This window comes from Tasmannia lanceolata, unplaced genomic scaffold, assembly GCF_043159265.1.
Source record: "Tasmannia lanceolata isolate RefF3 unplaced genomic scaffold, GAP_Taslan_0.1 ptg000018l, whole genome shotgun sequence".
NCBI lineage: Eukaryota > Viridiplantae > Streptophyta > Magnoliopsida > Canellales > Winteraceae > Tasmannia > Tasmannia lanceolata.
The window spans coordinates 2,946,352-2,958,826 of record NW_027518695.1 but is presented as its reverse complement, the minus strand read 5'-3'; the positions used below and the strand labels follow the sequence as shown (position 1 = coordinate 2,958,826).

At 40.2% G+C, this 12,475-nt stretch overlaps 1 protein-coding gene across 1 annotated transcript; it reads left to right on the top strand.

The window, feature by feature from the left end:
* The first annotated feature begins 40 nt into the window (after positions 1-40).
* LOC143849782 (Protein kinase superfamily protein) lies at positions 41-11,261 on the top strand. Its single transcript, XM_077358969.1, has 6 exons — positions 41-140; positions 250-349; positions 2,256-2,626; positions 2,730-2,821; positions 2,989-3,462; positions 10,134-11,261. Exons 3-6 carry the CDS (start codon positions 2,261-2,263, stop codon positions 11,101-11,103), a joined length of 1,902 nt encoding a protein of 633 aa, XP_077215084.1. The 5' UTR covers positions 41-140; positions 250-349; positions 2,256-2,260; the 3' UTR covers positions 11,104-11,261.
* Positions 11,262-12,475: the final 1,214 nt, after the last annotated feature.

Below are 12,475 nucleotides of genomic sequence, written 5' to 3'. Positions count from 1 at the left end.
AATTAGGGATTATTTGGGTTATGGGGCTCCACACACCTCCACAGTCCACACGCATAACAGAGCCCTCGGTTCGAATCTTTCCCAATCTCTCATCATTCCTTGTTTCTTCCCTTTCAGATTCCAAGGGATTCTCTCACCAGGTTCTTTACATATGCTTTTGTTTTCTCTCTCTTTCATCCGAACTTTTTAAACCCACAAAAATAAGCATAAATGTTATTCCCGGAGTTTGATTCTCGCTTGTTTTTGCAGGGATTTTTATGGGATTTTGAATCCAAAGCTTAGCTTTCAGTTTTCACTTCAATTTGTCGACATATCCTCTTTACCCGTTCCTTTTTCCATATATTTATAGGTGAGTTGAATGTATTTTGTTCCTATTTTTAGATGGATTCCTTTTATTTTTTGCCCAATGATCTAGGTAAGTTATATTAGCAGAAATATAGTTGTGGAAATTTCTTGTAGTTTTTGTTCTGAAATTTATGTTTGGAGTGTTGGCACTGATGAGGGTTGTTTCTAATCGTTGGGAATAGACAGAAACACAGGTTTCTGCAAAAGATTTAAGTATCATCATGTTAATAGCAATTTTTTTTTCGCTGTTGATAAGTTCCTGTTTGATGTAATCGGCTTATACCATCGACTAGCCCCTTCTGATTCATGGGTTGAAAAATTCTTCACCATGATTGAAGAAATTTATATTTTGTAAACGCTGAGACACTGAAGATTAGGTCTGTGAAAATTAATGAGAAGTTCATGTATCGATGATACTCATCCCATTTGTTTGTTTTGGATTTTGAGAAACGGTTCTGAGTCCAAAACTCGTTATTGGAGTCAGAATTAAACGTAAAATCGAGTCCAATAATCAGTTTTGGACTCACAATTGGTTCTCAAAATCCAAAATAAACAGGGCTTTAGCTTTTCGAGTAATGAGAAGTCATACCTTATATCGATGATATACATCAGCTGCTACATTTCCATCCCCACCACCCAACATCTTCCCTAAAATACAAATATCTGAATTAAAAAAAAAGAGAGAAAACTAAAGGGAAGAAGAATTATTCTATTTGGGGATCTGGGTTTATCAAGGATAGGACTGAAATCCCAGATACTGAGTCCTCTCCCTTTTTCATGAGTTCTCTCCCTTTTTCATGAGTTCCCCTTTCTACCTGAAAAATCGAAGAGTGAAAAGACTAGGAAAATAATATTATTAAGAAAAGAAAACTAAAGCATAATGGTATTCCTGGAATTTCAAAGAGTGTTCCTTCACCCGTATTAACCAAGAAACAAAACTAATGCTGATCATCTTCCTGTCATAGGAGTTTCATGGACAAATTTTGTGGCTTAGCATGAGTTAAAAGAGGTGCAATTTTGTTTTTTTTTTCTTAGGCTTTCTTTTTCCTTTGCCGTCTTTGGGCCAGCCTTATTATTCAATTATTTTTTAATGAATAACTATTCAAAATGATAATAAAAAGGTTATAAAGTGCGTAGGAAAAGGTCTAGCGTGTTTGCGACTAGGAAGGAAGGTGTCACTGAAAGGCCCATTAAAAATCAGCACATGATACTTTTTTGTTTTCTTCATCATTTAACCATCCACTGTTAGTATGTGATTATTTTGCTTTTGGTTTGATTATAACCATATACTTGGTTAGGCCTTTCATACCTGCCATGCTCCATCAAATTTGGTATCAGAGCAGTTTAACTCCTGCATTAAATCTCAATATTAGCATTTTTTTTGCCAGGATTAGTCTCATGACAGCATCATTCTAACTCTTTCTCAGTCATTTTGGGCTTTTGAGGCTCCTAAAGGCCCCTTTTTCTTAGACCGACATTTTATGCGAGGATTTCCTCACTGTGGGATCTTTCTAAACTTGTAAATATGTCTGAAATTGTGTGCAAAAAACAATTTTCGTATCTTGACACTGCCTGTATCCTCCATTGCCACTTTATGCTTGCTTAGCCATAGCCATTTGCCCATTTGAATTTAGGGGATACATTTGATACTGCCTGCTTGTTCCATTTCCGGGAACAACCACCTGCAGCTTTTTGTGGAAGCGATGGGCCCTGTATCTAATCATGGGGATCCTATCATTTCACGGACATTAGGAAGCACGGGCGATTGTTCTCAAACTGGAACATATATTAACTAGGGACTTTTTCTCTTTAATTTATCTTTCTTAGTTTCAGCAGTTTCTATTGTCAGCTCTACTTGTTAGGAATCTTAGGAACAATCTTTGAACTTTTGGTCTGCAATTCCCAATTAGGAACAATGACTGGACAACTTGGTGCCTCTCCATCCACGGATTCTTTTGAATATGAGCTTTTCGAGGGAGATCCTGACCACCTTAAAACTGTTGTGTCTACCCCAAGTAGGGCTAACCTTTGGATTGATCCTGGAGTATTGAAACTTATGCATAGGATTGGGCGGGGTCCTTTTGGCGATGTTTGGATAGCAACTCACCATCAATCTACCGAAGATTATGATGAGTACCATGAAATTGCCGTGAAGATGTTATATCCTATTAAAGAGGATCAGGTGCAGACTTTTTTGGCTAAGTTCGAAGATTTATTTTCCAAGTGCCAAGGCCTACAAGGTGTTTGCTTTCTGCATGGTATCTCCATAAAAAATGGAAAGGTAATCTAGATTTTATGACTTGACTTGCAACTTCCTCATGTATTGGAGGTATTCATTACTTGATATGAAAAACCCTATGGAAATTTGGCTTGCTTCTTTGTAGATCTGCATTGCTATGAAATTTTATGAGGGGTCAGTGGGAGACAAAATGGCCCGTCTGAAGGGAGGCAAGCTTTCATTGCCTGATGTTTTGAGGTGATGTGGGCTCTGTACATTTGTAAACACTTGCTCGTATTTTTTATGCATAAGATGATATTATGTTAGTTGCAGAGATCATAAATGTTTTGGTACTGCAGTCAATTGTTTCTTAATCAAATTATACAATTATGCTTCCAACTCTTGGTGAATATTAATGTCTACAGGTATGGGATAGACTTGGCTCGGTCAATTATAGAACTGCACTCGAGAGGATTCTTGGTTCTTAATCTTAAGCCTTTTAATTTTCTTCTTAATGATCATGACCAAGCTATTCTAGGGGATTTTGGGATTCCATCACTACTACTAGGAATTCCATTGCCAAGTTCAGATATGGCTATGAGACTTGGAACACCAAACTACATGGCTCCAGAACAATGGCAGCCAGATATAAGAGGTCCAATCTCCTTCGAGACAGATTCATGGGGATTTGGGTGCAGCATTGTGGAGATGTTGAGTGGCGTTCGTCCCTGGTGTGGAAGATCTGCCGAGGAAATTCATCACTTAGTGGTTACAAGGCAAGAAAAGCCAAACATTCCAATTGGCTTGCCTCCTGCGATTGAAAATATTGTTATTGGATGCTTCGAGTATGACTTCAGGAATCGGCCTTTAATGACAGACATTTTACAAGCATTGGAAAGGTAACTTTTGTTATCCGTTCCAAGTTTCTAGTGCATTTGTTCCTTATCTGGCCTCTACAATTAACTCTTGGATTTGCATCTGTGATTGAGTAATTTTACTTGTATCTTGCATGTTGGGCATTCTAAGATTCTGCATTAATTCCATAGCTAACAGTCTTCCTGTATATCCTTCGTCGTTGTGTTTTATATTCTGTTATTTAAGGACTGGAGACTTTGCTATGTCAATAATACACACACACATACATATGTATGTATACACACACAGATATATGTGTGTGTGTGTAGATATAGATATAGATATCTATATATTATATCGAGGAAGGGATACTAAGATTTTTCTTTTTCTTATATTGAAAAATCTAATTTTTTGACGAGTGTACTTTGGCTGAGTCTCGGACGGTCAACAACTGCTTTGAAATCAAAAATGTTAATTATCTCCTTCTCACAATGCTAATCCCTGCTAAATTGTAAAATTCCTTGTCAGACCCGTTACGTGTCAGCCATTGTTTACCTTTAATGGGCACTAGCTTTTAAAACGAAAAATCCATTTTTATCCCAAGCAATTTATGTGCCCCTCTCTCTCTACTCTCAAGAACCTGCCACGCTAATCGATCTCTTTCTATTGCCTCACCACGCGTACACCCCTCTCTTGAGAGTGCCCATGCTTATCTTTCTTGATTTCTCTACTCCCAATCCCTTTTTCTTACTGATTTTTTGTTGGATTTCCATATATGTGTGTGTGTGTGGGAAATGATATCTGCGCCAAGTGTTTTGATAAACATGCGCTCCACTTGTTTGTCGTGTAGTATTTAAAGGGATGTCAGAGGATATTACGGTTCTCAAAAAGCGCTTAAAACCCTTTAAATGCTAGACGACAAACAAGTGGAGCGCATGTTTATCAAAAACGCGTGGCGCAGATATCATTTCCCTATATATATATATATATATATATATATATATATATATATCTGTGTGTGGGTGGGTGGGTGGGGGGGGGGGAATGTTTTCTGCGCGATACCTCAGATAAGTTATCTAAGCAAGATCTCAAAAAAACATATGGGCCCACATTGTTTGGATGATCCAAAGCATTCATTTGGATAGTCCAAAGATAGATAGATTGTGCACAAAAAATCTGCTCCACAGGATTATCCTAACCCTTCGATTTGTGGAGGTTAAAGTGGATGGGTATAAACCTCCACAAATCTGTCTATTTTTAATCTCCAAAAATCGAAGGGTTAGGATGATCCTATGGAGCTGAATTTTTGGGCACACCCTGTCTATGTAAGGGCCTATCAATTGAATGCTTTGGATCATCCAAACAATGTGGGCCCACATGATTTTTTGAGCTCTTGCTCAGATAACTTATCTGAGGTATCTATACACTAGGTTAAAATACAGTGGGGGTCCACATTGTTTGGGTGATCCAAAGCATTCATTTGATGGGCCCTCACATAGATAGGGTGTGCGCAAAAAATCAGCTTCATAGGATCATCTAACCCTTCGAACCATGGAGGCAAAATATGGACAGATTTGTGAATGTTTATACACATCCATTTTACCTCCACAAATCGTAGGGTTGGAATTATCCTATGGAGCTGATTTTTTGTGGACATCCTATCTATGTGAGGGCCAATCAAATGAATGGTTTGGATCACCCACACAAAACGCCATCCATTGTATTTTAAGCTAGTGTGTAGATAACTTATCTACACTTGTGTGTAGAAACCGTTCTCTCTCTCTCTCTCTCTCTCTCTCTCTCTCTCTCTCTCTCTATATATATATATATATATATATATATATATATATATATATATATATATATATGAGGAAAGTGTTGGTGAGCTTAAGCGCCCAATCACATGGGTCCCACATTTTCTGTGGTGATCCAAACCATTCATTTGCAAGGCCCTATCATAGATAGGGTGTGTACCAAAAATCAGCTCCATAGGATCATCCTAACCCCTCCATTTGTGGAGGACAAAAATGGGCAGATTTGTGGATAAATAATGTCTGTCCATTTTGACCTCCACAAATGGATGGGTTAGGATGATCCTATGGAGCCGATTTTTGGTACACACCCCATCTATGTAAGGGCCTTTCAAATGAATGCTTTGGATCATCCTAACAAAGTAGGCCCCAATGTGATTGGGCGCTTAAGCTCACCAACACTTTCCTCTCTCTCTCTCTCACTTTCCTCTCTCTCTCTCTCTCTCTCTCTCTCTCTCTCTCTCTCTCTCTATATATATATATATATATATATATATATATGAGGAAAGTGTTCCTGCGCAGGGAGCTTCCCTATGCTTAAGTGGCTTAAAAAGCCTCCCATTAGTTCGTATAGTGGGTCCACCTATGCGGGTCCACAAAAAGTGACCAATGGGAGGCTTTTTAAGCCACTTAAGCGCAGGGAGCTCCCTGCGCAGCTGCACAGGACACCTCTCTCTCTCTCTCTCTCTCTCTCTCTCTCTCTCTCTCTCTCTCTCTCTCTCTCTCTCTCCACACACACACACACACAACTATGTGCTTTATGCAATGGTTCAAATGAACTCAACCTGTTTCGCTATTCTAGGCTGTTATTCTATTATGGGTAATGAAGAACTTCTCATTACCACTATGAGTTGAAAAGAGTGGGTTTTTCTGCTTCTAACTGTTCACTTCTTTTAACTGTTATTTCCCAATGTATTTAAGTGGTTGCTTTACGGTAAATTTACCCTGATGTGGTCCCTCATTTAAATGATGTCTGTGTTTCACATGTTTCTAACAACTGAAAATTTTTGGCAATGGGAAGGGAAGAAGCAATTGAGGTTGGGATCACAACCAGTTCATCATGATTAAGGCCATTATATTTAACATGAGGGGTTTGGGGCTGGAGAAGGAGAGGGTTGTCTTTGATATATTTAAGAGAAGAAACCTGGATGTGCTGGCTATCTGGGAATCAAAATATCAGGATGTTTCAGAAGCCTTAGATTTGGGGGAATTTGTATTATCAATGAGACTTTTGTCTAGCAAGAGGCACAATAGTAGGGATTATTTTGATTTGGAGAGAGACCACTGTCCAAAGGGAGGATTGTTGAGGTGGAAAATTTTCATTATTTCTTGAACTATCTGAAAGAGTTGAAGGTAAATGATGGACATTTAATGCAGTCTAAGCAGTCCATGAGTCTACAAATCCGAGGATATGTTGGGTAGAAAATCCGAGCAATATAAGGATCAACCACGATTTGCAGCATGCAACAAGCAATAGATGCGAGAAACACATTCACTCTAGAAAGAAGACAAGATTTACGTGGGTCAGCAGTGTGCCTACGTCCATAGTAGAATAGCTTCACTATTTCGGTTTTAGGGTAACAAAACTCTAATTGGCCAAGAAAACTCACAAAAAGCCTGGCTACATGTAACCCCAATATGTGGCTCATATATCAATGCCACTACAATAAGAAAATTACCGAAATACCCTTTACAGCTAAACCGTAAAATAAAATTTCCTTCCAGGGCACTGCCCCGGAAACTCCGACAACGGCATGTTGCCCCCCGCACCCCAAACAAGATGACCACACAGCTCGATCCGCGTGTGCGTCGCGTACATTAGTCCATTAGGGTTCTTACTAGTGCCAGAATACAAGAGACATCTGCACAACATGCCTCAATCTATGGAAGGAAGTAATAGAATCAGAAATCAATGCTCGAGGATCGTGAATTGTGCTGGGAAATTTCAACACAGTTTTCCACATGGGAAAAAATAGGGGTGGCATAAAAATGACCAGTATGAGGAAATTTTCTGACTTCATTTAACAGTGTGAAATTATTGACCTACCTCTTCAAGGTCACAAATTTACTTGGGCAAATAATCCACCAAATTTCATTGCGAGTAGATTAGGTCGATTCCTAGTCTCTAATGATTGGGAGGAAATTTTCTCTAAAACTGTACAACTAGCTCTACCAAAACCAGCTTATAACCAAAACCGTTTTCTATTGGAGCAAAACAATTGAGAAGGTGACCCCCCTCCTTTCAAAAATGAATCTGGCGCGGTTGGAGGTCCTGGGATTAGTGACATCTTGTGAATCTCCTCACGGGAATGCATTTCCCTTATCCAACTAGAAAGGGCCAGTTTCTTGTAATTGTAAAAGTAACCTTCATTTTGGACACAGGCGTGATGACCTCTTTGTAGTCAGTTTCATATTTTTAGGTACAGCCTTTTGCAACAGGGTGGTCTTGATGCCTTGCTATTGACCTCTATACCTTTAGCTTGGTCTAGGGTATCTGCATGGAGTCCATAGGTTTGTTTCTCATCAAATTTGGGAGGGGAGAAGCTTCAATAAAGGAGATAAGGTCCACTGTATGGTGAATAACAGTTAAATTTCATTCCTAAATTTTAAAAAACTTAATCTCCATAGTCAGTTTCATCCTTTTTGGTACAACCTTCTACAACAGGGCAGACTTGATGCCTTCCTATTGAGCTGTATACCTTTAGCGTGTTCTAATATATTGCCTTCCTATTGAGACGTATACCTTTAGCTTGTTCTAGTATATCTGCATGGAGTTCAGAGGTTGCTCCTCATCAAATTTGGGAGGGGAGAACCTTCAGTAAAGGAGACAAGGTCCACTGTATGGTGAATAACAAATTAACAGCTAAATTTCATTCACTGATGGAAATATAGTGTCTACAAAGATACACTTGAACGGGAGGGGTGTAAACGAGCCGAGCCGAGCCGAGGCTCATTAAGCTCAAAAGCTCGGCTCGGGCTCAAACCAGGCTCGAGCTCGGCTCGGCTCGGCCAGGCTCGCGAGCCTTATCGAGCTTGGCTTATATTAAGGGCAATGATATATTCACACCCCTCATCTTCCCTGGACAGCCCTATCTAGTGTAATTTGACTATTCTTTTTACACCACGGGGGTGCTCCAAGTAACAAATGGGGTTCCAAAAAAGAAGTGACATATTTTGCCTCCCCCTTTCACTCCATAGACAACCCTTTTAGTGTATATATTAATATATAATATGTATTTAATTATATTAAATCCTTAACGAGCCTTAATGAGCCTTAACGAGCCGAGCCTGGCCTAGCTTGGGCTTGGATCGTTAAGCTTAACGAGCCTGGCAAGCCGGCTCGGCTCGGCTCGTTAAGGATTCGAGCCGAGCTTTTACCGAGCCAAGCTCGAGCGAGCTTCCGAGACCCGAGCCAAAATTGACACCCTTAAACGGGACTGAAGGGTTAGCTGGATGTATTGGTTGCATTGGTGAGAAAGGATCCACCTACCTGACCATGTCTAGGAGTGTATGAAGAGCTGCATGATAAGGTGCTGTTTAGAGGGTGGAGAAGTCGAGTTTCTTTGATGAATAGGTGCCTTACACTGTGGGAGTAGTTGCATTATGAGGAAATCTGAGCAGAAGGTCCTAAGGAGTTATTGTGGAAGAAGAGAAAAAAAGGAAGAGAATACCCCCAGCTGGAAATGGGATATTCTTAGGGATGAGAATGGAGAAGTGAAATGGGTTTTTTCAGGCCCCATTGGTGTGGCTGATGCTTACGAAGCTGAAGTTCTTGCAGTTCATCAAGGAATAAAGTTCCTAGAATCTTATGATCTAAATAAGATTGTGATTGAAGGAGACTGCTTGAATGTGATTAGATTTTCAGTCCCTTGGAGATTCACCCCTTATTTTGATGAGATCAGAGACAGGGTGGGCGTAGCGGTGATTACTTTTCTGCCTTGTTAGGAGGTCAGCTAATGAGGTAGCGGATAGATTAGCTAGAGAGGGTGTCTCAAGGGCGGACGTGGAACTGTTTGACTTTCTCCCCCAATTGATTTTCTCTTTACTCGTGGTTGTTCTTTTGTGGTTTCTTCTTTGTATCTTCTCCTTTGCCGTTGCTCTTGTAAAGACGCTCTTGGTCTTTGGTTGTTTTTAATGAAATCTCTTACCATTTAAAAAAGAGAGAGAAAAGGGAAGAAAACTAGGGCAAAAGGAATGGTTCAATGTAATCTTCTTAATCATTTCATATATCTCATTTTAGATTAGCTTACAATAATGAGCAGAATACCTTCAATAAATGGACTAAAGACACTGCTTCCTACTTCCCATTTTCTGAGTGATTGGTCTGCTTATCAGCAAAGTGGCAGTTCATGGCCTGTAAATTACAGCGATTTCACCTCCTCAAGCTTGGAGAAACCACTGGACAGTTTTTTTTCCTTAGTTTGATATTATTCATTACTCTTTTTATTTAAATTTTATTTTTGTGTGTGTGCAAAGCACCCCCGGCACATATCTGATTGCTTCTGCGTGTTGTGGGACTCCAAAATGCTTGCCAAACATTTACTCATTTTGTCAGCATGCGGAGCATTCAGGCAACCTTTTCCTTGTTATTTTGTCCAAGTCATCAATGTTTTCATTGTGAATATAATTGTCACAGAAATTATTTACAGGCTGCCGGATGTTCAACTGTACATTTTTTCTTTCATCCATTTGCCACCTCCAAAACTCTCATTATGATGCCTGCTTACCTACTTAATTGATCATCTTCTTCCAAATTATTTATTGTTTTGAGGCATGGATCAAAGAGAAAAGTATATGTTACATGCTCTCAGGAGTAATGCTACCATAATACAATTTACAATCTTCAACCAATGCATTAGGCCTCTAGTTTGCCACCTGATTATCATGATGTACAAAACTTGCAGCTGTCAGAATGCAGCTTTTGACAATGGTGGCTGGCTAGATCTTGGAAGCAGGACATTGGACAAATCAAGCAACACTAGTTACACAGAGTGGTTTCTTTCAAAGGATCAGCTCCAAGTGGGTGACACCGTGCGATCTAGGAAACCCGCAAACTCTTGCAATCTGGAAACCATGCATGTCCCAGAAGGAACCCTAGTTGGGTTGGAGAGCAATGGTTTTGTTCTTGTGAGGATTCACAGAATCCATGACCCTTTAAGGGTCCACTCGTCAACATTGGAGAGGGTGACCTCAGGCTTTGCAGCTGGGGATTGGGTACGAGTCAGGGAGGACGAGAAGAGCCATTCTCCTGTAGGTATTCTGCATTCGATTGAGCGTGATGGCAAAGTAACTGTTGGCTTTGTAGGGATGGAGACTCTTTGGAAGGGGAGTTGTTTGGAGCTTCAGATGGCTGAATCCTACTGTGTGGGTCAGTTTGTGAGATTGAAAGCAGGCGTCCTTAATCCCCGGTTTGAGTGGCCTCGTAAAAGAGGTGGAGCATGGGCAACAGGTAGGATTTGGCAGGTTCTGCCGAATGGGTGCCTCGTTGTAAGGTTCCCTGGTAGATTGGTTTTCGGAGATGCCCCCAGTTTCTTGGCAGATTCAGCGGAAGTGGAAGTAGTGTGTTTTAGTACTAGTCAAGGTGTGGTGAAGAAATACCAGCACCTTGAGGATTTTCATTGGGTTGTGAGACCACTAGTTATAGCCTTGGGTTTGTTTACAGCTCTGAAATTGGGCTTCTTCGTTGGGAAAAATGCGGGATGTTCAAGGTCAGGGTCAAGGTCAAGGTCAAGGTTGAGGAGGAAGAAAGGCGGCAGCTCTTCGATACAAGGTGAAGGACAACAACAGGATGGTCAGACTGGTAACAATCCTGCATGGCTCCCTTCATCTGTGGCAAATATCCTTTTCAGAGAAGGTGTTACTACTACGAGATAGTTGTTTAAACATTTTCTCAGAACTCTTGCATGAAGGTAGTGGGATGTTTATGACTGTATATGTGTGCATGCATACTTGGTTTGCACGGTCTACTTGTTTGCTGTAAATATGGTCTACTTGTCCCTGGATTTATGTTATGACAATTTTAGTTGCTTGCATTTTAATTCTACAACTTTCTAGTGAAGGTGTGGATCAATTGCCCTTGGAATGTGTTCTTTTCTGAGAGAAAGGAATACATGGGGCGCTTTTTATTGTTTTTACCTGCCAAAATTCTATAATTAGTGTAAGAAGCAATCCATGGATTCTTTCAGAAAGATCTCAAAATCAATGGCTTTTGCTTTGCTGCCGTTTTAACAACTCCATCCAATTCGAGAGCCAGAGACTCGACCAGATTCATTTTTAAAGTGATGATTCTATGAAGTGTGTTCAATTCGTAAATGAAAGTTCATTGGAAGATTGCCTAAAAAGTGTTAAAACACTAAATAAATGCACCTTGCCATCGCAGAGAGGCATTTCACGGCGGGCTGTTGCATGTAAGAGAGCAACCACATGAGGTGAATTAAATTAATAAGACAAAATCTGCTGAAAAGTTAGCCTCTGTGGCAACTCTCACATGCAACAGCCATAGCCCCTAGCAAACCAAACACATGTGACAGACTGTGACTGATCCATATTCCATTTCTTAGCAATTTGAAGACATTATCTCCCTGTGAAGTAACTACTTTCCTTTGTTTTTTTGAATGGTAGGCTTTCCATTGCACTCAACTCAACTAAGCCTTTGTCCCAAACTAGTTACGGCCGGCTAATGAATCCTTTAGAAAATTTTCATGAAGAAGGAGAAAGAATCAACCTGGCTCAAATTGACGAAGTCTAATCCTGACACTAGTTGAGTTCGTTTACATGGATCATTTTCTTCCATTCTCTCCTATCCAAGGTCATGTTCTTTGTTATGTTCCTAACCATCAAGTCTTTCCTCACTGTTTCTACCCAAGTTGTTTTCACTGCACTCTATAATAGATTTTTGCTCCATCTTTTTAAGCTCTCATCAAAGAGCATCATGCATTTAGAGGAGAAAATAGCCAGAGTTATTACAGAAAATAGGACCATCTCTCTCTCTCTCTCTCTCTCTCTCTCTCTCTCTCTCTCTCTCATAAATAATGACCTCATCTAGACTTACCTGATAAATACTAGGCCCATGGAGGCCAAAGACGGGGCTGACTCCATGTATGTTGGGAAAAAATTCTAAGAAGACAACTGGTATTGAGCTCTTCCCTAACAGCCAGTTTTTGGGAAATGATAAATGCGCCCCTTTGCATCACTTGGGACACCCAGCAGCAGTGAATCAATGACTACAGAGGGGCTGATGTACTTC

Excerpts from the sequence above, each read along its gene's own strand:
- LOC143849782 (XM_077358969.1), top strand. The coding sequence starts at position 2,261 with ATGACTGGACAACTTGGTGCCTCTCCATCCACGGATTCTTTTGAATAT. Across the intron at positions 2,627-2,729 it reads TCTCCATAAAAAATGGAAAG|ATCTGCATTGCTATGAAATT; the intron begins GTAATCTAGATT and ends GCTTCTTTGTAG. Across the intron at positions 3,463-10,133 it reads ATTTTACAAGCATTGGAAAG|CTGTCAGAATGCAGCTTTTG; the intron begins GTAACTTTTGTT and ends CAAAACTTGCAG.